At 59.0% G+C, this 23,196-nt stretch overlaps 2 protein-coding genes and 1 long non-coding RNA gene across 5 annotated transcripts; 1 reads left to right on the plus strand and 2 right to left on the minus strand.

Moving 5' to 3' along the window:
* Window positions 1–1,548: 1,548 nt before the first annotated feature.
* On the minus strand, window positions 1,549–12,062 carry PRRG3 (proline rich and Gla domain 3). 3 transcript variants are annotated; one of them, XR_012654005.1, is made up of 4 exons: window positions 11,989–12,062; window positions 8,679–8,720; window positions 7,836–8,013; window positions 6,414–6,892 (listed from the first exon to the last, which is right to left on the minus strand). XR_012654005.1 is itself a non-coding variant. In XM_075054317.1 (3 exons), the coding sequence occupies exon 3, from the start codon at window positions 3,896–3,898 to the stop codon at window positions 3,362–3,364; it is 537 nt and encodes a 178-aa protein (XP_074910418.1). In that variant the 5' UTR covers window positions 4,430–4,590; window positions 11,989–12,035; the 3' UTR covers window positions 1,549–3,361. The 3 variants fall into 3 exon arrangements, 1 of the variants encoding a protein (XP_074910418.1); XR_012654006.1 differs by having other exon boundaries at window positions 6,414–7,011; XM_075054317.1 differs by lacking the exons at window positions 6,414–6,892; window positions 7,836–8,013; window positions 8,679–8,720 and adding exons at window positions 1,549–3,898; window positions 4,430–4,590 and having other exon boundaries at window positions 11,989–12,035.
* Window positions 12,063–12,819: 757 nt separating this feature from the next.
* Window positions 12,820–16,572, minus strand: LOC142043162 (uncharacterized). Its single transcript, XR_012653957.1, has 3 exons — window positions 16,113–16,572; window positions 13,447–13,522; window positions 12,820–12,831 (listed from the first exon to the last, which is right to left on the minus strand). It is a non-coding gene; the product is annotated as an uncharacterized LOC142043162 (long non-coding RNA).
* Window positions 16,573–16,908: 336 nt separating this feature from the next.
* Window positions 16,909–17,744, plus strand: CLDN2 (claudin 2). Its single transcript, XM_075054109.1, has one exon. The coding sequence runs from the start codon at window positions 16,968–16,970 to the stop codon at window positions 17,661–17,663; it is 696 nt and encodes a 231-aa protein (XP_074910210.1). The 5' UTR covers window positions 16,909–16,967; the 3' UTR covers window positions 17,664–17,744.
* The last annotated feature ends 5,452 nt before the right edge of the window (window positions 17,745–23,196 follow it).

Here is a 23,196-nt window from a genome sequence, read left to right on the forward strand (position 1 = left end):
GGGGGAGGACTCCTCTGCCACCCGGGTCCCCGGGCCTCGGCCTAGGGATGCGCGGAGGAGCAAAGGGCTCCAGGGATCCCAGACACAGCACCACCGCGGCGGGGAGGGGGGGAGTGCTGAGAAACTCAGTTCCACGGGACACGCGTGAGAGGAGCGGGCCACCCACGGGGCAGGGGGACAGGAGCGGGGCTGGGGGGCGGCTCCAGGGCACGGAGGGCTCCCATGCCCTCCCAGGGGAGGCATCCCGCCCCTCGCCCCCCCGGGACGCCCCAGTACCTCCCGCCGCCGGAGGCGCTCCGCCACCGGGGCTGCCCGCGGAGCCCAGCCCCGTCCCGACCCCGGCTCCGGCACCCACCGGCTTTGCAGCTTGCAAATTGGGGGCGAGGGGGCACTTACTTTTTTCTTTTTTTTTGTTTTTTTTTGTTGTTTTTGTTTTTGCAGTCCAAGGCAACCTTCGGACCTGTAAACAGCCGCGCCCGCTGCCAGCCGGGGCGGGGACGGTGACGGTGTCGGTGTCGGTCGGGACAGCCCCCAGCAGCCCGCCCCCCCGGCAGCACGCCCGCCGCGCTTAAAGCCGCAGCCGGGGTAATTAAGGAGCTGCGACTCATCAGCGCGGCGCTTCTCCGGGGGCAGTGCCCGCCCGCCCCCCCCGCCCCGCAGCTCAGCCTCTCCCAGCGCCGATCGCGAAGTTAAGAAGTTTGGCGGAGCGAAAGCATGGCTCTTGCCAGGGCAAATCCGGGGGACAGAGCAAACCCAGGAGCTTCACCAGGTCCCCCTCGTCCCCACGCACACGCTGCCCAGCGATGTTTGCAGGCAAAGCAACCCGCGCTTCAAGGTGAGGGCTCAGCCCGCCTCCTCTTGGCACCCCGACGCTGCTGCCCGCGGCAGTCCCAGCCACAGCACGTCCCCCTGCCACGGTGGGAGCCCGGGCAGGAGCGGACACGGCGGCCATCCAAGCGGCAAGCTGTGCCAGAGCTCATCTCTCCCGTCTCGGTGGAGTCCGCAGCGATAAAATGGTCCGTTTGGGATGAACGACAGTTTTAAACACTTCTGAATGGGGACAGAGTCCAAGACCTGACCATAAAATCTGGTTTTGAAAGGGCTTAAAATAAATCCCACGCTGCCCTAGCCTTGCTATTTAAAGGGATTATCTAAGAGGTTTAGGAGCACACAGAGGAACAGCAAGACAACTTGTGCACCTAAATCCCCTCAAAGACCTTAGGAAATCCCTCCGCACTTCACCCACCAACTGGTCAGGGCTCACCAAGAGTTGCACCACATGCCCAGGGAAGTCAAAGGCTCCTGTCGGATGTGTGGGGTTTGTTCCTAGCCCCACAGCAGCACGCACCCCATCTCCAGAGATGGTCCCCTCCTCGCTGGGGACTGTGCTGCAGCGGTGCCCGGGGGGCAGGTATTGGCACCGTCATCCCACAGGTGCCTCCATCACCCTGCAGAGCTGAGCCCCAGCACCCCAAGATGGAAATCCAGCTGTGCCCAGTGAGACATCCTCCCTGTGGGAAAAAGCCACCTGTGCCACTCAGACAGTGAGGGTTTTTTAATAAATACCTTTTTTTGCACAGAAATATACCAAGTTTTACAGAATACAAACTGCAGGGTTAATGACCGAGCATCAAAGACAGAGGATGCAGAGCACCCTTCTGTCTCCCTCTGGTCTTTTCCAGGCTCTGACCCCGACGCTCACTGTCAGGCCTTCCCATAACCCCAATTTGCTAAGGCCGAAAGGCAGAGTAAAGGCCTGGGAGGGGACAGACAAGGTGCCGGCAGCTGCAAACCCCACAGGTCCTGCCCTAGGAATGGCCATGCTGGGCAAGCCTCAGCTCTGGGCTGAGGGCACCTGCTGTGAGAGCATCACTGGGACTGAGCGGGGTGCGGGCAGCCAATGGATGTACAATAAATAGCCTTTCGGTGCTGGTGGAGAGACTGGTGCTGGGGTGAACACCGAGGGGTGGCAGTGCTGGAAGTTTCTGGGCTACTCCTTGGGAGCTGGTGAGCACAACCCCCTTTGTAACCCATCAGACATGACTGGGAAAGGACAGCCCCATTGCTTGGACCCCAAAAGCAGCTGCCTGGGAAAAGGGGACACTCTGGTCCCACAAGCAGAGCACCTGGCTCCGCACTGCCCTTGGCACCACAACCACCCAGTCAGGGTTTGGCCTTACTCTCGACCCATTGGCATCGCCGGGTCGTGGCATGATCAGTCAGCTCTCACCTCTGCAGCCGCCTCCGTCAGCAGGCCCTCCACACCATGGCCATGGCCACCAAGCACTCTGCGCACCAGAGGGGCCTGGAGGAGAGCAGGGTCTCGAATTTCCCTTTACCTGCACTGGAGGACAAAGAGCCCCAAAGAGAGGAGACAGGCAGGACGCAGAGGTTTGTGGTAGGGAGAGGGGAGGTTTGGCCCATCTGCAGGCTTCATGTGCCAGCATCTCACTTCTGGGGAAGAAACCAGACAGGCCACAGTCCAGGGAAGAGGAGCACCCTCACCGCTTAAAGCCATGGGACCATCTTTGGCTCAAGGTCAGAGATGACCCCATCGGCCAGCTCCGCCGTAGCCAGACATCCAGCTGCCCTGCACCACACAGGGGGAAAGTGGAGAGCATCAGGAAAAGGACCTGCTACTCCAAAGTCACTTACCTCATGTACAAGACCACCACAAGCCTTTCCCCCTTTCCAAAGGGATCTAGGAGATCAGAGAGCACCTCCCTGGCTGCTCTTCCCTGATCTCCAGACAGCAAATATCGCTACAGGCACCGCAGGATGGACTGGGCTCCCCACTCGCACCTGGCAGCAAATCCACACAAGGGAAACACTTTCTCCCTAAACAGAGCGTGGGCACTGACTGTGGGGATGGACAGAAATTCACAGCACCCCTCCTGCATCCCCAACTCCTAATCAGAGCCCCAAACAGCAAAATGGGGCCCAGTGAGGACAGGGGGTAAGGCTGAGCAGCACCCCAGGGAGGCAGCGAGGCTGTTTTAATCATGGGAAATGTTATGTCTATTCGAGGGGGAAGTGAGGAAATCAAATGCACCATGGGGAGACCCCCGTGTTGAGCCAGGAACGAGCTGCCGCTCTGCTCTGGCTGCTACAGCACTTACGTGAGTGGGAAGTGAGGGGCAGGAAACGGCTGGCTGGCTCCAGAGCCATCCCCGCAGCCCAGCCTTACCCCACTTGGGGACAGCTATTTTTGGTTAGGAGGGTAAGGCTATTGTGTGATGGCACCAGCTTGTACAGGTGAGACGGGGTGCCAACTGGCACCTGAAGGGGGTCCCGGACATGGCGAAGGGAGGGTGGGTGGGTGAGCGTGAGTGTGTGAAGAGGCAGGAGGGAGGCAGACCCGCTATTTGCCTGTAGCAGGGGCATTGGCCACAATCTCTTCATACTTGGGTGGCGGGTCATTATAGGAGACACTAGTCTCTTCGCCACTGCTGCTCTCCGGGTGGCCCGTCACCTCCTCATAGGAAGGCGGAGGGGTGGCACTGGACAGTCTGGAGAGGACAGAGACCGAATGCTCCGGCGGGTAGAGGGTGCCATCTTGCTGGGGGGTGCCCCCAGCTCTGACATCTCCAGCCACCCGGTTGCTTGCTTCTCGCTGATACTGGGTTTCCCCTTGGCTTTGCGACCGCTCCCGGTACACCATGACCCTGGGAAGGCTGCGTCCCGTTCGGCTGGCCAGGTAACGGTTCTGGGCATAGGAAGGGCGGTGGCGGGTGGCCTTTTGAAGCTGGCACCTCCAGATGATGAAGAGGGCGATGACTATCAGAAGAGCCACTCCCAAGAGGGGCACCACCACGTACATTGCGTCTGAGCGCTCCGTGCTGTGCCCAGGGTCCTTGACAGAGTAGACAGAGTTGGTATAGCCCTTCCAAAACTCCATCTGTGGCAGGAACAGAGAAGCAACCATCATATGCTGCAGATGGGACAAGCGCTCCCCCAACTTGGAGCAATAATCACTGCCCTCCTTAGGCCCACAGAGGCAGTTTTTCGGCCATCCCCCACCACTCTCACCAGTGCTGCCAGCATCTGAGGTGCTGTGGAACCGACACAAAAGATCATGGGAACATCCCTCAGCAGCAGCCAACAGCCCCCACATCAAGTAGGGAGAAATTTGGCTAACACCAACCCCACCCTGGAGAGTCGGGGACAACAGCACTAATTTCCCACACATGCCATGGGAATGCCAGCTCAACCTGCAGCTGTGGGCAGGGTGTCCTGGCAATACCAAGGTGAGGGCATTGCCTGGGAAGGGAAAGTCATGCTGCAAAGCAAGGCCACAGCATGCTGCCTGCAGGCAGAGGACAAAGGGAACAGGAGAGGCTGTTCCCCCTGTGCTTTCCTTCTCTGCCTCCAGCTTGCTAAGGCGTAAGCCCTCACACATCCACTGGGGAGCAGGGCAGGACAAACGCACCGTCTTCTCCTTGTTCTCAAACACTTCCTTGACCTCCTCATAGCTGCAGACCTCCTCAATGCACTCCCGCTCGATGGTGCCCTGCCGGATCTCCTCCAGGAAGCTGTTGGCTCGGGGAAAGCGCTTCAGGACCGAGTGGGCATTCCTGGCCCCCAGGAACACTGCAACACACAAGGCAGAAACATGCTGAGCAGGGACAACCCCATGCTTGGCCTCTGCCCAGCCAGGCTTTCCCACCTGGCTTCCCACATGATTTTGGTGGTACAGGCATCCCAAACATCAAAAGCCCAGGGCTACAATTCAGCTGGCACAGCAGAGTTCCCATTGAGGGAGAGCACACCCAGAAGGATGCAGGGCACTTGGGGTCTGCGCAGAGACGAATGACACCAAGAGCATCCTTCCAGCAGGGCTGAGATGCTAGAGACATCGGAAGTGGCAGCTGCAGACCACACAGGGCAACTGAAGAAGAGACAGAAGGTTCCAAAAAGACTTGTTTTCAACCTCCTGCCCTTAGCGATATTTCACCTTGCTGCCCCTTTGCTGCAGGGCAAGGGAAATCTCACTGGGTAAGCGAGACCCTGCAGGGTTGGGATTCAGAGCCAGGCCTCCCTGCCAAGACATGGGGCCAGCACCGAGATGGGCTCACAACACACAGTGCATTACGCATCATTCTGCAGTCCCTCAGTGCATCAGTCCAGAGCAGGAGGCAAGAGAGGAGCTCTTGCTTCACACCTCCACAGCCCCCCCAGGAAGAGGACAGACAGCCTGCTGGAAGCTAGTGTCCCTGCTGCTAGCTGCTGTGTGGTCGTGCCAGCTCAGGTGGCTTCAGGGACTCTGTTCAGGTCCCAGAGAAACCAGTATGTCTTCTCCTAGGCTCAGGCCCAACAAGGGCAAACATCCCCAACACATGGTGACAGCACAGGGGGTCACAAGTCAGATACTGAAAGGGGCCTGAGCAACCTCTCCTCACGTGGCATCATATTCACATCCCTACTGCCTTTTGCTGCAGAGGCCTCACAAACCTTTCTCTGCTCCCAAAGCCTGGGAGACTCTACATTGCCCACATCAGATCTTCCCACAGAGCATGCAGTCAGGAAGCCAGACTGAGCAGGAACAGCACCTTCCTGCCTGCAAGAGACACAGCCCTTTCAAAGCCTCTCCCTCCATATTCTGCAGGAGGGAGACCTCCATGGGGTACAGGGATCAAATACCTGCCAGGACCTGCAGCAGCACAGGAGAGGCAAACGAGTTGTTGCCCAGAAAGCAGAACCTCCACAAAACCCATGATCCTTCCATGATCCAAACATCTCATGCACGCATTTCATAAGAGAGTGTTTCCATAATGCAGCTCAACACACTTGGCTGTAGGCTGGCATCATCTCTTCCCACCAAGTCACATAATTGTGCTGCTTCCCTTGAGAAAGATGAATCGCTTCAGCTGGCTGATCTGCAGAAACCTATTTACCTCCTTCACCCTCAGGCTCAGTCTTCCAATGGATCAACCAGATGAACCAACTCACACTGCAGCAACATCAACAGATGCAGGACAAGGAGGCAAGGGGACAGCCAGAGCTCCCATTAGAGCAGCTTGGCTGTAACACAGAAATAGTCCTTCAATAAGAAGCTTGTTTACTAATGTAATGGTTAGTAAAAAGCTACCAGCTTCTTTCTTTAGGAGTCTTTTACAGAGAAACCAGCAGGTTTCCTTCTGCTTTTCCTTCCATGCATCCTGCTCCTAAAACAACACAGCAAGGTATTTGTGAGAATGTTTGTAAATATCAAGGCAGGGACAAGATCATGGCATAAGCAACTACTACTGTGCTACACCACCCTGCGCTTCGAGGCACCGTGCTCTTTTTGTGCTGTGTAGGTGCATTTTCCCCCCTGTGATTTATTAATGGCTTGCTTCAGTGAGAGAGTTTGCAGAGGGCTGAACCACTGAGGTGTGAATGAAGAGCAGCATGAATGATGTGAGTCAGAGACCTTCCCTCAGAATCGACTTTATTATGCAAACCACTTTTTTATTTTTATTTTTTTTTACAAGGACAACCCAAAAAGCATCTTTAAGAGGCACAGAAGGCATCTTGCAGGAGGGCAGGGATCAGCTTGCCTTGACTTTCACAGTTGAGGAGGGCTATCCTGGCTGGAGAGGGAGCAGGTTGGCAGGCTGACCTTCTCTTGAGCCTTTCCAGAACGAGACGAAATTTTACAAAGACACCATCCATTCTGCAAATGTCCCATCCTTTGCTGGAGAAGTCTGGCCTCACCTCCTTTGCCTCTCACCTTGATCAGGCTGCGATATCAACTCTCCCCTCCTCAGCACGTGAGCCTGAGCCTCTTTACAAATTCGTCAGTGCACCTTGGAGCAACAAACTTGGCCGTAGATCTCGCTGTCAGGGTTTCCCACCCCTGCAGATACCAGTCACTTGACCCCTTCCCTGCTTTGCCGTGCTGAACTGGCCACTATGGTAGGAAATAAAAACAGACACACAGGCAGGCAGGTATCACAAGCAATGTCCCGACTGAAAGCATGCTGCAATGGAGGTGCATGCCTCTCCCCACATCCAATTTCCCTCAGGAACCTAGAAACGGCAGAAGAGCAGAAACTAAGTCACTGTCCCCTCCCCTCTTTTACACGGAAAGTGCCAAGAGCTCCCACGTGCCTGGGGACCAGAGCAGGAAAACCAGCGGCCTTCAGGAAACAAGAGGCTTGCCAACTCTCATCTCCAGCCTGGATGCCCAACTGACACGAAGAGCAGAGAGCTGAGCAGGTACTGTCCCCAAACCGCAGGGCAGAGGGGACTTCCCAAGGCCCAGCAGCCTCAGTACCGACCCCTCGTGCCTCTCCAAGTCTCCCCACACCAGCTGGAGAACCGGTGCTCAGGAAAGATCAGAGCTTTAGGCAGGGGGAGAAGGAGAGAGGGCTGGCTTCCCTGCATCCCTGCTGGGTTTCCTGAGGTGCTGCTGGCCCCTGGTGGCAGGCAGGCTTGGTCACACCACTACCCCACAGCTCTGCTGTCGGGCTTGTGGGGACATCCCCGGAGCTGCTTCTCCGCAGAATGACACGTGGCTGTGTCTGCGGAGGGACAGCCAGGGCTGCACGCTGCCGGAGAGCGCGTGATGGTGAAACATGCTGACCACATCCCCCTTCTGCTCGTCAGGGTCATCACGAAGGGGACTGCTTGGCAAGGGACACTGCCACCACAGGGGACACCTCCCACAACCAGTAAGTGCTGGTGAGCCAGCACCTGAGGTCTGGGAGGGAGAAAAGGCAACAGTGGAGGAAGGCAGGGACTCAGCTGGGTACCCTCCTCATTAACAGAAGATTAAAAGTGCCTTTTAAAAACACTGCCCGAAGATCACTGCTCCCTCCCCCACCTAGCACAGATAATGAAAGAAGGCATACCTGTCATCCCTGGGGTCCTCCTCCTGCCCAGCGTGGCTACTGCCTCCACCTTCATAGCTGGCTCCGGCAACACCCTGAGCAAATCCCGAGATCCCAGCCAGATCTCTACATCTCCCCGTTCACAGCTGCCATCCTCCTTGAGCTCCCATCACATCACTGCATGCAGCCTCCGCACAGGCTGCCCAGAAGAGCGAGGAGGGAGGGTTGAGTCTAGCTCTTTACAGACCACACGCCATCCTCCACCCTGCACCCTCGCCAGTCTCAGCCCCAGCTTTAGCCGCTGGCCCCGAGCAGCCCCATCTGCCAGGCACTCCTTCAGGCACCAAGACGCAGCGAGCTCCCGGCAGGGCCGACTTAGGCTGCTGCCCATCCACTGGGAACGCAGAGCCCCAGTGCCACCAGCCACACAAGCTACAAGGCAGTGTGGCCCCCAGGATGGGCAGCTCATGGGATGCCAGTCATGGGCCACGACAAGCACCATTGCCAGGAGATATCAGCGCAGACCAGCAACCCCTGCAGAGGGGCCAGTCAGTCCAAAGAGCCTCAGGGAGGCCTGCCTTGCACAGCATCACGCAAATAAAGAAATGCTGCAGCTTGCGGGGAGTCCTGGAGAGGTCAGCCCTTCAGCACCTCCTCTCAACTCCCACGTTGCACGGGGGAGAGAGAAGCACAAGTCAGGCCAGACCTCATCCAGGGATAACAGCCAATGGCATCTGCTCCCCACAGAGAACAACACCCCCCAAAAAGCACAGGCACCCCTTCCTTGAGAGGTGGCTGCCAAACATGCCCCCTCTCTCCTCCAGCACCACCGCCACCTCTCCATCTTGACTGGGGAACACTTACTTGCCATGCTGCCTCACTCAGCTACGGGGGCCTCCTGCCTACCTGCAGGGAAGAAAACAGGAGAGTCACTGACGGCTTAAATTTCACCCCGTGAAACCCAAGACCTCCATCACCCAGGGTCAGATTCATGCAGAAAGCAGGGTGCTGTCTGGTGGATCCACAGCAGTTCCCAGCCAAGCAATGCCTCTTCAGAGAGCCAAGGACACACACTGCCTCCCCACTCATCACATGGCTGGAGGGACTGGAGGGGCTCAGGGCACCCTCAGCTCTCTGAGAGCCTGGGGCAGGTCTCTGCCGTACTTGCGCTGCGCCACTCCAGAGAGGGCCAGGGCCCGGCCCAAGAAGCCCAGAGGGCTGCAGACAAGTGAAGTAGGAAGGGAAGAACTGGATGAAGGAAAGTCCCCATATCTCATCAGCAGATGAGATGACCTGCATGTCAGAGGCTTCTGGGACCAGCCTGGTGCTCTTCCCTTCCACAAAAGATTGATGGGTACAGGTAAAGCAAGTCATCCTGTTTTAAATCAACTTCACAGCCATGACTGTTCTCACTTCTGCAACTCCTACCCACAATCTGCAATAAACAGGGCCATACTGTTTTCTCCACTGCCATAGAGCTGACTACACAGGAGGAAAGAAAAGCATATGCATCTCCTAAAGGCTGTTGGGCCAAGCTGAGGGCAGCAGCAAGAGTGACAGAGCTCCCTGCACACCCAGAACAGCAGCTCTCCAGCTGGAAAAGCACCTTTTCTGCTTCAAAAGCAAAACTAAACTAAACAAAACCCCACAGGAGCGAAACAAAGTCCAGCAGAAGCAGAGTATATCCCCCTCTGCTCACAGGAGGAGTTTCAATCACTTGTTTTTCATGCTTTGTCTTCTCCCCGTGCCCAATGCCCCACCGATCAGACCATTCTGTGCAAACTCATCTCCTCTTGCCTTGTGTGACACCTTGCTGTGGCAAAGCCACAGCTCTGTCAGGAGACAGAGGGGACAGGACTAACCAGCTCCTGCAGTGATTTATTGCGGATGAAGGAGCAAACACGGTTAGAAACAGCAGGAACTAAACCATGTGCTGATCTTAGGTCCAGGACTTCAGATAGTCAGAGTTATCCCAAAAGCACTTGAATCCACTCAGCTGGAGCGAGGTCAGGGACAGCACAGAGCCATTCACAGGGTCAGCAGGGCTAGAAATGCATTTCTCATTTCACGTAAAAGGCAGGCATCCAGACACACAGAAGGGCTGATGCACACCACCACAGCAGGCACTACCACACCTCCCCAACAGCCACCTTCTCAGTAAATCTAGCACCTCTCCCTGCCAACATCAGGTTTCCTGTGGTTTCTGAGGTTCCTGCACCAAAAGTGGCAAGAGGCCAAGCAAGCCTGGAGCTGTCTCTGGAGGCAGAAAACAGCTTCTTTCCAAGTTTGCAAAACTCAGATTGCAAACCTCAGTCTGGAGCGGGAGTGAGGGAAAGCAGCAGAGCACCAGAATTACACAGGCGGGGTCTGCTGCCTCTTGCACCCCACAGCCCACACCAGGAGGACTTTTCTCAAGAAATTGCCCACCCAGCCCTGCTTCTCTGAGCTGTCCTGGGAGATGTGAGAGCAGTTGAGAGGCCTCCAGATCTATGCCTCCCCACCAGCTGCATCAGCTCTGAGCAGGAACCACCTGACCTGCTTTTGTTGTCATCAGTTTTTACAAAGAGACCCAAACCCACAGGATTAAAGAACGCATGGCATGGAAAACCTGCCAGTTTCCACGCAAACCTCTGTATTGCTCGTTGTTACAGGGATTCTCCCTCTTTGATAGACAGGAGAACAGAGACGCAGAAATAAGGATATTCAAGACCAGATTCGTCAGGACCCCCAGCTCCATAACCCAGGTCATACATCGGGCAACACATTTAATGCATCAAGAAGATTTTAACTTTTTTCCAAGAATCTGTGCCAATGCACCCAGCATCAGAGCTCAGAGATGGTTTATTCCAGTGCAACAATAAGCCAGGTCTAGACAAGCCTACGAGCACGAGCAATGCCTGCGAGAAGGGCAGACATCCCAGATCCTTATTTTTATTTTCCACACGCAAATTCCTAACCACCTCCCCCGGCTCCGATGAGCAGGAAAAGCTGGACCACTGCACGCGCTGATGCCAAGGCAAGCAGCATCCCTCCCGCCTCCGCACAGCCACCGCGCAAGCCGAGAGAAGCCTGAAGCTGGAAGCTGACCTAGCAGACGCCCACCCAGTCCTGGTCCCCCCCCTCCGGCTTCTAACACGCATTTGCCTCCTCTATAAATACCCCATCGATAGGAGGTTGCTAAGGCAACGGTGAGGAGGCGCGAGGGATGCGGCCGTGAGAGCGAGGATGCTGCAGTCGCACATTTGTGTCTCCCCCGGGCTCCCCCCATCTCCGCCCCCGCTCCCGTCACCGATGCCAAAGGAGGAAATCGTGCTGGTAAAATATGGTGCGCGCGTGGTGCCGGCTCCCCGCAGACCTCGAGCGGGCGTTGGGGGGGGGGGGGGACACGCGGGGGGCACACCGGGAGGCGGCATCTCCTCATCCAGGCTGGGGGGGCGCGGGTACGGGCCGGGGGGGATCCACGGACGCCAGTGACGTGCCACAGCAGGCGGGGAGGCTGCCGGCTGTCCTGGCATCACGTAGCCGCGGCCGCCAGCCGCTCGGCAGGATCCTAGCAATATTTGGGGTTTTCTGTGCCAAGATCCACAGCGAGGAGAAGAGGCTGCACCGGCTCTGCTCGCCAGGGACCGCGGGGTCCCCGCAGGCTGCCAGGAAGCCTTGCCCTCCCAAAACAGCCTTCGGATCCCAGCCCACCCCACGCAGCCGGTCCTCACGCTGTCCCCGGCCAGCCTCCGCCCCGGCCCCTCCATCCCAGCGCTGGCCCTGCCTTGCCCAACCCACCCCCAAATTACTTCCATCGCCCTCAGCTCCTAGTGCCACCCCGCAGCAGGGTGTCCCCCCCAACTCGCCCGCTCCATCGCCCCCAATGTGAACTTGCCCAACCGAGCGGGCCTTTCTAAGTCCCCCACCGCCGTCACCCCCCGCCCCGCCGGCACATCCCCCTGCCCCGCCGGCACACCCCACCTCCGCAGCCCTTCCCGGAGACCCCTTGCCAGCTCCACGACCCCCGACTCCCACCTCCCCGGCCCCAGCACCCACAGCCGGCCCCACAGCTCCCGGCCCCCCGCCCCACGAGCCCGCCTGCCGCCCCGCGGGCCCCCCTCGCCCCGTGACCCTCCCCACGGCTCCCGCCTCCCTCGCCCCGGACCCCCCGGCAGCGCCGCCCCGCCCGTACCTCATGGCGGCCTCGCACCCCGCCGCAGCCGCTCCCTCCCGCCGACGGGGAGGGGAGGGGAAGGCCCCGCCCCCGCCCCGCCTCCTCCCGCCCCGGCACCGCCCCTCGGCCAATCGAGCCCCCCGCAGCCATCGCGCACCGCCCTCCTCCACCCGCGCCCGCAATAGGAACGCGGAGCGGGGAGAGCGGGCGGGGCCACACGCTCCTCCCCCCACCCGAGGGAGACTGGTAGCCAATGAGAGAGGGCTACACCTGCCGGGAGGTGCCGCAGGGGCTGCTGGGAGGTGTAGTCCTTCCCGGTCCGCCGCGGGCGGCGCTGTCGGGGCGGGCCGGGGCCCGGGGCCCCGCGGCCACTGCGAGGGCCGCCCCTGAGGGCCGGTGGCCCCCGGCGGTGGGGTCTGTGCCCGCTGCCTGCGGGGCAGGCGTCTGCCTGCAGCTCCTCAGTGCCGCCGGGCCTGCCCTCTCGCCTGCTTCACCGCGCCCTCACACCGGCCTGCCAGGGCTGCCTGCCTGCGGCGGGGGACGCGACGCCATGTCCCCTGGCTCCTCCTCCTCTTCTTCCTCCTCTTCCTCCTCGCTGCCCGAGTCCTCGTAGAGGCAGAGGGTGGCCTGCACCGGGAAGTTCTCCAGCAGCTTCTCCCCCACGCCATACAGATAGTCGAAGGACTTGGACTTGGGCCAGAGCAGCCTGCGTGGGCAGAGTCGGGGTGAGGGCCCCCGCCTGCCCACTGCCCTCGGTCCCGGCCGGGGTGCCGGCAGCAGGGGAACGTACCTGACTGGGTGGTGGAAAAACGCCAGCGCTTTGTCGGGGCTACCGTTCCCCGCCGCCTCCCGAGCCCAAGCCTGCGGAGACACAGTCAGGGTGGGCCCTGCCCTGGGGCTCCCGCTGCCCCTTCCTCCCGGCACAGCAGCAGCACGGCGCACGGGGACCCCAAGCTGGCAGCGAGGGCAGGGACCTTTCTCTCCCCTTGGTGGGGGGCGATGCCCCACAGACCTGGCAGAGCCCTGCAGGGTCAGCCTGCCCCGAAGCCGGCATCTCCCCCTGGGTCTAGGTCCTCATGCCCTCACGAGGGAGGCTGGCATCTACCCCCGCTCCCGACGGGCTTTTTGCCAGTGTAATCCCCCCCCGCCCCGTGCTCAAAAGCTCATGCCCAGGCGTCCCGCTAACCCCCTGAGGAATGCCCGCCAGGCCTGGGAACAGGCGGCCCTTTCAGGCCCCCGCGGCGCGGCTGTGCTGGCTGTGGCTGTGCGGGGGGGGTCTGCCTGGCTCTGCCCCAGCAAGACTGCATGGCTTGTGGGGCAGAGAGGTGATGCAGCAGGGGAGGTGGGCACGGCGCTGCCATGCAACAGTGCTGGGGGTGAAGGAGTCTGGGGCGAGAGGCTGGTTTTCTGCCAAACAGAGACCCCAACCCTGCCAGCAGAAACTTGGGGGGACACAGCAGGGAGTGTAGAACTCACAGTGTCCGTCTGCTGCCTCCGCTGCTCGGTTCCCTCCTCTGCTCTGGGCAGCCACGGTCTCCAGAGAGGCAGAGATCTAGGTGCAGAGAGCAGGTTCAGTGTGATGGCCGCCCACCCTGGCCCGCTCTCCTCTTGCCTTGCTCCCCCCCCACCGCAGCCACACACCCCCAGCCCCACAGCCTTACCCGCCCAGCTCAGCCCCTGCTTGGGTGCATGGCTAGGGTGCCAGGCACATGTGGATACACTCACACCACCTTGGCTTCAGTGCTCCTCGCCCTGTTTGAGCCCCACAGCACCCCTGGGAGCCCCTGGCATTGTGCCCCAGGCTCTGCCCCCTCTCTCCTACTCAGAGCTGCTGGGATCAGAAGGGTCCCCATCAGAGTAGGGAGCTGCACAGCCTTCACCCCAATCCAGCTGGAGCCTTCCCCATCCCACCTCCCATGCACCCCCTGCCCTCCCCACCCTCCCCAGTCCCACGAGGCTGTGCAGCACCCAGGTACCTTCCCCCTTGCTCCAGTCCCGAGGCTAGGGGAGCACTGGCCCCAGGCAGCGGGAGCCTGTCAGGAGGCAGACAACAGGCAGCAGCTTCCATGGTGGCAGGCAACAGTGCAGACCCTTCTCTAACACTGCAGACCCTTGGTGAGGACATCTTTATAGCCCTGCCCTGGCCCATGACTCACAAATTCTTTGGGGCAGGGGCAAGGGCAGGGGAGCGAGGGACTGGGGGCGGGGGGACAGAAGTCCCCAGGGTGTGAAATTTGTCCCAGTTGTGTAAACAGAGGGTCGGGGGGAGGCTGGGGGCGGAGGGGCTGCAATCTTTGGTGGAAAAGCAAAACACAGAAGGGAAAAGTTAGACACCATTTGTGAGAAAATCCCCAGGGGGGAACAGGGGAGGGCAGAGACAATTAACAAGGATGATTAAATGTTCTTTGTAGCCATTTGCATAAGGGGGGGGAGTGGGGAAGGGATGGGTAGTGCTGGGGCAGCCTGATGGGCATGCCATGGGGACAGTGTGGTGGGCTTGTGATGGGGACAGTGCAATGGGCATGATGAGGACCAGGTGATGGGGACAGTGTGATGGGCTGCAGTGGCGGCAAGCACAGAGCAACCAGGAGGCAGGTGATGGGAAGTTCAAGAGAGGGCAGGGAGGGAAGACGGCTGGCAGGGGCATCGTCCCAGGGAGCTGCCGGGCCCCGTTTCCACACTGCTGGCACAGTGAGGAGAGCACCTGCTTGCCTGTGCTCCCTGCCCTCTCCTTTGGCTTTTTGAGATGTGGACAATACCGGGAAGTAGAGCAAAGCTTCTCGATATGAGGGTGCAAGGCTCACACCCCCCCCCCTTGCCCCAGCACTGCCACACATCCCGTCCTCTGCCTGCTGCTCCTGCCCAAGTGCTCAAGGCAAGGTGCTGCTCGCAGACAGGTCACCTCCTGCTGCCAGGAGCATTTCAATTTGGGACAAGGAAAGAAAATAGCAAATGGTCCCTGCTGTAGCTTTGCTATCAGCATCCAAACACCCCTGTCCAAACACTGGCCGGACCCTGCTCAGCTCTGAGCACAATTTGTCACCAGAGGCCCTCCCTACCCCTCTCCATCTGCGGCAGCCGGCGAGCAGGAGGGGGCACGGGGCCAGTGCAGCCCTTATTACTGTCTCCATTTGCTCCTCATTTGGGCCAGGAGTCTTACAACAACAAACCCTGCAGAGGACAAGCAGGGCCAAGAGGAGCGAACTGAAAGCCCAAGCTCACCCTGCGGGCATGGGGAATTCAACCTGCTGGCGTTTCACTGCCCCTCTGACCCCAGCACAGGCAATGCAGCCCAAAGCAGACACATGGATGGTGGCACACAATCACCCGCTGGCCACCAAGGCTGGCCAGAAAGGTGACAGCAAGCCACAGACCTGAGCCACTTAGGCAAACCTACCCTGACAATTAATAGACAACAAGCAAAATGAGGCATCTCAGCTCCCCAGTCCTTCCCGACACCGAAAGGGTTTAATTCTGATCTGCAATAAGCCTCTGATCCAGGCTGAGATTTGCAGGTGGATTTTGCAAAGCCCTAGCTAAACAATTCTCAGCCTCTGATCCCCCTGGCCGGGGCCCCGGCTACTCGCCCTGCCCCGAACAGCCACCTCCGGTCCTGGGTGACCCCCAGGCACGGCCACCCTCCATCCTGCACCACGTCTGCAGCCACCTCCGTAAGTACCTCAGAGCACCGGCACAACCTTCCCATGACTTTTTGCCAGAACCCTGAGCACCCCAGGTGTTTCTTTTGCAGCAACACCCCTGAGACAGAGCAGGAGGTCTTGGTTAGCGCACAGGAAAGGGGAAAGAAAGTTGGGGAACTTTGGTACCAAGCATTTGAGGTGCCAGCGGGGGGACGGGGAGAGGAGCAGAGGCACTGGGCGGTGGCAGCACTTTCAGCTGGGAGCATTCCGAGAGCAAGAGGCCGCCGGCCGCAGTGTCGGCATGATGTGGCATGGGCTCAGTCCAGTTTCGCAAGACGCCACGGGAGGGGAAATTTTGAAACAAGGCAGAGGGAAAACAAACCACCCCACTCCACTGCCCCTGCCAACCCCCCCCCACCCAGGGCTGCGGGCAGGAGATGGCACCAGCAGAAACCCCCCCACTGGCAGCAGCAAGCACAAGCCGCACCCCAGTATGCTCACCCCACTGAGGGACGGGTCGCACCGCTTGGCTGGGGTGCTCCTGGAAAGCATCCCTGAGATGCTGCCAGCGTGCTTTGCCCTGATGTAATTCTGCCCTCCGTGGACCTCCGGCTGTCCTGGGAATGCAGGTGTCACTGCCACCTGCATCCCTCTCCATCGTTGTCCCCAGCAGCACAGAAGGGCTGATAGCCATGGTTCAACCTCAGGTGGGCACATCCCATTGTCCCACTGGAGTCTTGGTAGCTCAGGGTGCATGGTGGGTGGCTGCAGATGCCTTGGGTGAGCCCCATGCAGATGGGCATGAGGTGCAATTCCCCTTCCTTGGCTGGGGGAGCCTCAGGGTCACCACTTGATATCGCCTCCAGCAGGTCCCCAAAAACATGGTGCAGCCGTAGCTTTTTGGCTTCCTCGGTTCGGGATATCACAGAAGACAAGGGACCCCCAGGAAGGCAGCAGGCGCTTTTCCCCTGCCAGTGGCCAGCTCTCCATCCCTGCCCGTGGCCCCCGTGCAAGGGCGGGCTTTGGCGTCCTTCCCGGGCAGCGCTGCTCTGCCTCTGAAGTCTGGCTGGGGAGATAGCGGAGGTGAAAGGGCGCTTGGCACTCCTCCACAGGCTTGGGTCAATCGTTAATCAGAGAGGGATTGCTTTCCACTCTTGCAGGTAACCTCTCCTCCTCCTGGCTCCCACCCACACGCCAGTGCCCGCACAAAACCAGCACCCCAGGAGTGGGGTGGAGCTGCGGTGCGGAGAGCAGAGCCGCTAGCAGGGCCATGGGAAGGTAAGCGCGCGGGAGCGAGCCGACGACGAGCCAGGTGAGAAGCCGTGAGCCCCGGGGAGGTAACAGCCAGTACCCACCATGGTCTCCATGGGGCTCCAGCTGCTAGGCTATGCCGTGGCCTTCCTGGGCTACATCGGCACGCTGACGGCCACGCTGCTGCCCAGCTGGAAGACCAGCTCCTACATCGGCTCCAGCATCGTGACAGCTGTGAGCTTCACCAAGGGGCTGTGGATGGAGTGCGCCACATACAGCACAGGCATCACCCAGTGTGACATCTACAGCTCTCTGCTCAACCTGCCTGCCGACATCCAGGCGGCCCAAGCCCTGATGGTGAGCTCCTGCGCTGTCTCATCCCTCGCCTGCCTCCTCACCGTCGTGGGTATGAGGTGCACCGTCTTCAACCAGGGCTCGCCGGGCAAGGACCGGGTGGCGGTGGCAGGCGGCACTGTCTTCATCCTCGGGGGGCTGCTCTGTTTCATCCCACTGGTGTGGAACATCCATGTGGTGCTGCGGGATTTCCGCAACCCCAGCCTCCCTGACAGCATGAAGTTTGAGCTCGGGGAGGCACTTTACCTGGGCATCATCTCCTCCCTCCTCTCCCTTGTCGGCGGGTTCATCCTCTGCACCTCCTGCCCTGCCCGGGACCCAACAACCACCTACACGAGCACCTACCAGCCCCGGCTGCTGGCGAGCAAGAGTCCCCGGCCCTCTGTCAGCCAGACGCAGAAGACCAAGAGTGAGCTCAACTCCTACAACCTGACGGGATATGTGTAGCAGCTGCAGGTGGGAACTGGGCTGGCATCTCCCCCAGCTTCCCAAAGCATCTGGGCTGGCACCGAGGGAGCGCGGTAGGAGGAGAGGACATGGCATCTCCCATGCTCAGCCCTCTCACTCACATGCTTGGGGGGTTTAACCCCGCTCTCTCCCTGGGGATCTCAAGAGCCTTGTGACTGCTCAGAGATCCCAGCCAATGTCTTACATCGGTGAAGGACCCCGAATCCAGCTTCTCTTCCCTTCTCTGCGCTGCCAGGCCACAGACAGCCCCTGGGACAGTGGGACACCAGCCTGCAGCCCCAGAGAGCCTGCCTGGATGGGAGTGGGTGGGCCTGTGCCCCCAGGGACCAGCCTGCTAGCCTTGGAGGCATCACAGTGGGGTCAGGGCATCTGCATGGGTCTGGAGTTGCTGCTGGGGGTTGAGTGCTGGTTGCAAACCAATGTCACAATAAATCTGTGTTTCTAGCCAGGCTGCGGCTGAGCTTTCCTCCGGCACTGAGGGGCCCTGACAGTTCCCCCAGCATGGTGGGCTGTGGTACGGGCCACCTTGCCCACCTGGCAGGTCCACACTGCAGAGAGTGCCCCTGGCCGTTCCCCTGGCCTGGCCCGGCCCCTGTCCCCCCACCATGGCTTTGCCACCCAGGAGCCCAGGCAGGTGGGAGCACTGTCAGGGGGTGGGAGGGGTCTCACTCCCCTGCATGGTTTGTCCCTGGGCACCGTGCTGGGAGGTTGCCATGTGCCACCATTGCAAGGGTGCCAGTGGGGACAAGCACAGCTCCCCAGAGGCTAATGGCAGGCAACACCCGCTGCTTCAGCCCTGCTCTGCTTCTAAGGGTGCAGGTATCACTGGGATGGGGGTGCCCACAGGGGGATTCTCTGCCCCTGGGTGCATGTGGCACGTCAAGGTTCCCAGGCGGTGGGGCGAGCCCTGGCATCACTGCATCTCCATCCGAGGATGCTGTGAGCATCGGCACTCAGGAGGCAACACGGTCCCAAGCACCGGAGGCAGCCACTGGCCATGGTGGAGGCTGAGCACCCCAACACAGCTGCAGAGGGGTGTCGCAGGTGGGTCCTGAGCCCGGGGGTCCTTGCAGGGGGCTGTTTTGGGATGAAAAACACCACCAGCGAGACACCAGCAAGCTGCAAGGGGTGGGCAGGCAGGGGCCAAGACTGCTCCACACGACCCTTCGGCAGCAGTGGGACACACTGCATGGTTGCAGCCCTGCACAGTAGCAGCAGCGTGACAGCTCGCGCAGGCTGCCGGTGGCACCGGCTGATGCTGGGCGCGTGCCGGGGCACGGCCGGAGGAGAGGAGGTGCAGGCAGCCCAGCTCCACAGCCCACCGAGGAGCAAGTCCACTTTAACCACCGAGCCCCCGCTGACGTCCCACCACCAGAGGCAAGATAACACCTGCGCTGCTGTGCCACAGCACAGGGCTGCCCGGGGACCCCCTTGCCCTGGCTCCCTGTACCCCAGGGAGCAGGAGGCTTTGGTCTACCTGTTGGCCCCTCATAAAGCAATTTAGATTAGGTCCCAGAGAGGAGGGGACCATGTTCCCTGCTCAGACGTCACCACCATTACCCTTGCACCAGTGAAATCATATTTGCCATGGGGTTAACACACTCCTGATAATGGTGAGTCATGCTTTCTCCCCTCCTCACCGAGCAAGGGGCCACACGGGGACCCATCCTCAGGGTGACGCTCGCTGGAGGGGACCAGCGAGCAAAGGCAAAGGCCAGTCACCCCCTTTCCATGGCCAAGGGACAAAGCGCAGCCTTAACCCTGGGCCGGCTGTGTTACTTATTGTTGCTCTGGGGAAGAGAGACCTGGGTGCAGAGGATGGAAAGTGTGCAAGGGGCTTAGCCTGCCGGCTGCAGCCCCCAGAAAATGCCATGAGGTGACTTAAGTCCTTCAGCCGTAAATGTTTTGTTTCTGGGCAGCTGATGCAGAGAGGAGGCGAGAAAACAGTTGGTATGAGAGGTCGCGCCTCTGAAGAAGAGGAATTCCTGGGCGCCGCGTCCTCGCCCCTCACCTCCCACCCCAGGCTGCGGGCCGGACAGCGCTGCCTGTGTCTGCAGGCAGGGGCTCCACTAATTAAACAAAGGGGCATTTGAAACACTCAATTCAGAGTTTGATTGCTGCTGGGTTTATTAACACTTCAATTCAAGCAGCAGAAGGGAATATTTCTGGTTTTAGAGGAGCCAGCTTCTGCACAGCTTTCCCCTGAAGGAGAGAGGCAGCCGGCACAGGCAAGGGCAGGTAGAGCGAGGAGCTCAGGTACAGCAACACCTGCGGTTTGGACAGACAAGCACAGGGCAGAGGCACTGCAAGGGGCCTCCACGTCCCCAACAGCCCCTCAGGTTTCTTTCTCACCTGCGCAATGCCAGACCCCCATTCCATGGGTGCAGCACAGTGGCTTCAGCCATGGCACAGCAGGAGAGGAGCTGACAAGCATCACACTGAAAAGGGGACAAGCCTTTCCCCAGCCCCCTGTGCCTCCAGCCCTGCCAAGAGGGAGCCCCTGCATTAAGCGTGGGTGGACTCAGGGAGCAGAAGGTTTGTCCCCTCCAGCTTTCCTGGCCTTTAACTTGAGCGTATGCAACGATGTGAAACTTGGCTACAGGGCAAGGCAGGTTGAAAAGGATATTCCACTTCTTTACCGGCAGGAGCAGAGGATGGGGAAGGGAAGGACACTGGGTGCATGAATGTGGTGGCAGTGGTTATCTCTGCCTCACGCAATAGCCACATTCCCTGTTATTGATAAGCTGGGTCCTTGAGGGCAGGCTGGATGTGGCCCAGCCCAGGGCCAGAGAGGACAGGAGCCCAGACTGCCCTGGGAGCCAGCTCTGCTGACGGTGAGCGTGAGCAAAGCAATGGAGCCGAACCAGCCAGCGCAGCACAGAGCCAGGCCCTCGGGTCACTTCTTGCCCCTCACCAGCTCAGCAAGAAAAGCTGAGGGTGCTCTGGGTTTTCCTGCATGAAAGCCACGGAGGAGCAAAGCCCCAGCTCAGGACAGGAGTGGGATGCAAGGGGGATGGCCAGACAGGGGAAAAGCAGAGGAGGGGTGGGAAGAGGGCTGGGTGGGGATAGCTCCCTCCTTCAAGCTCCTGGGCTGGAGCCCTCGCCTCCCAGGACAGCATGATGGAGCAGGGAGCCTTGCAGCCCCTTGCTGGAGGGCCAGGCTGCAATGACTAATCCCCCGTCATATATATAAGGAATATTATTATTATTATTATTAATTATAATAAGGAAATTAGTCCTTCCGCTCTCTTCTTCTTGTTCTGGATGGTGCCTCAGATGGAGAAAGGGGGCAATAAAATACTAACATGCCCTTATCTTCAAAAGCAATAAAGGCACTATAAATGCCCAGCACACCCAAACCCACAGCTGCACCTGGGCCAGGGGCTGCAACCTCATCGGCTGATCATGAGGAACATGCAAAAAGTCCTGACTTTTTCCAAAGAGGGAACAACACATCCTCATCACCAAGGCCTTTGCAGCCAGCCCTTGCCCACTGGGCACCCCCACCCACTGCCCACAGCACCCCTGGCCATGCCCTGGCCAAAGCACCCTCCTGCTTCCCTGGCCCAGCAGCGCCCGGCCCCTGCCCTGTGCAAGCAGAGCCTCTTCTCTTGCAGAGCAAGCACTGGGTAGGGAAGCCCGAGGGGTGAAAGGGCACAGGTATGTCCCATACCCAGCCAGATCCCATGCCTCCTGCCTCCCTGGAGCCCTCCAGGCACGCAAAGCTTAGCTCCTTCTGGCATCCCCATCCTGCCTCTCATTCCTGCCCAGCACAGCTGATCCAAAGCAGCAGCAAATAATCCATGCAAGCTCTCTGAGGAGTATCAGGCCAGGTGCTGGGAGAGCCCATCTCTGCCTGCAGCCCCCAGGAAGTACTCAGATAGGAGAGGCAGGAGGGGGAAGAAAATTCAGGCCAAGTACCTGATGGGCTGAGACGGCACTTGGAAAGGACCTCCACATTCCTCCGCCCTCCTCCCCGCCATGGCACACTCCCAGCTGCCTCCCGCGCCACTCTGGAGCCTCCTGGCCTCTCAGCAAGCCAGGGCTGGCATGTAAGAGGAGAAACTCTTCCTACCCATGGCATTACAGCAGCCTTTTCAGGAGCACCAGAGAATGCACTATGGCAAGGCACTGCAAATCCTGACTCCTGGGCTGGGCTAAGCAACAGCTCCAGTCAGGGACCGTGCTGGTGGGAATGGGAGATGCACTCCATGCCCCAGCCATGCCCCAGGCCCCACCTGGTGTCCCTGCTGGTGGCCAGACTCTAGCCTGGGAAACAGACTCACGGTTTCACCTCAGGGCATCTATGATGCTTAGCTGGCAATTGCGCTCACATTTTGCCTCCAAAGGCTTCCTGCCCTCCCGAAGCCTTGGGGATGGCCCCATCTGCAGTTACACAGCCAAGACACTGCCGTGAGACCATTGGTGCCTGGCTCTTCTGGTTTTAATGGAAGACATTGCAAAGGAAGTGAGGGGTAGTAAGAAACCAGCTCCTCTTTGGAAAACACCTTCAGTTGGAGGAAAAGCCTGTCCATAAACTCATGGCTTTCCTTAGCCTCCTGGAAGACACCTGTTGAAAGGCGCTTTAAAGGATCTTTTGGTCTCTAAAGAAAAGATATGAGGGAAACAGGGCGGAATGAACTCCATGGCACTGCAGGGAACAGAGACCTTTGGGTGCACCAGAGGAGATTGCTAGAAAGCACCTTCCTGGCTGGGTTTAAAGAACAGCTCAGAAATCCATCAGGAGAGTTATAAAAAGTGTTTATCTCAGAAAACCATGATACCTGTGAAGAGGACATGGAGGTTTGATCTTCCAGGCATTACATTAACATCACAATCAGATTTCTCAGTAATTTGAGTCTAATCTACGCTAGAGGAGCTTCAGGTTAGCGATCACAGCAAACCTAGCATACTTGCAATCAGTAGCAGCGAGAGCAGGCTTTATCAGTAGAATCTACAACAATTCAGTGAGCAAAATAAGCTTTATCAGCAAGACACATTTTTATGGTGGTATAAACATAAGCTTTTCCAGGGATTTTACAGAAATATTGGTGAAAACAGACTCCAACTCTAGACAAAATCTGCCCTGGAGAACTGGCCTGGAGAGTTGAAGAGAAATTGTCCTGCACCCTCAGCTGCTTCACTGCTGATTAATGGTTAAACAGTACTGCACTGCACGGAAGAGAAGACCAGAGGATCCCAAACACCTTTACATGGACAAACTAAACTGCAACCACATTAGCCAGTCCAGAGAGTCATCCCAAGCAATCGCCTATCAGTCTGTTGTCTCCTGCTCAGGGTACACTTGAGGGCACCAGCATTTTGGCAGCTGATAACCTAGGTTCATACCTAGAAGATGCTCAGACCCCAGACAGACACAGCAGAGCCCCTCCAAGCTCTCTGCTGTGCGCCAGGAGTCTGGAAGAAACAAGTCAACCCGTAAGCAGAGAAACCAGGGAGGCTTCACTGGCTCTGGGATTGCCTCTTATCTCCACTCAGGATTTCAGAGGAA

Source organism: Buteo buteo, chromosome 22 (assembly GCF_964188355.1).
Source record: "Buteo buteo chromosome 22, bButBut1.hap1.1, whole genome shotgun sequence".
NCBI classification, from domain to species: Eukaryota; Metazoa; Chordata; class Aves; order Accipitriformes; family Accipitridae; genus Buteo; species Buteo buteo.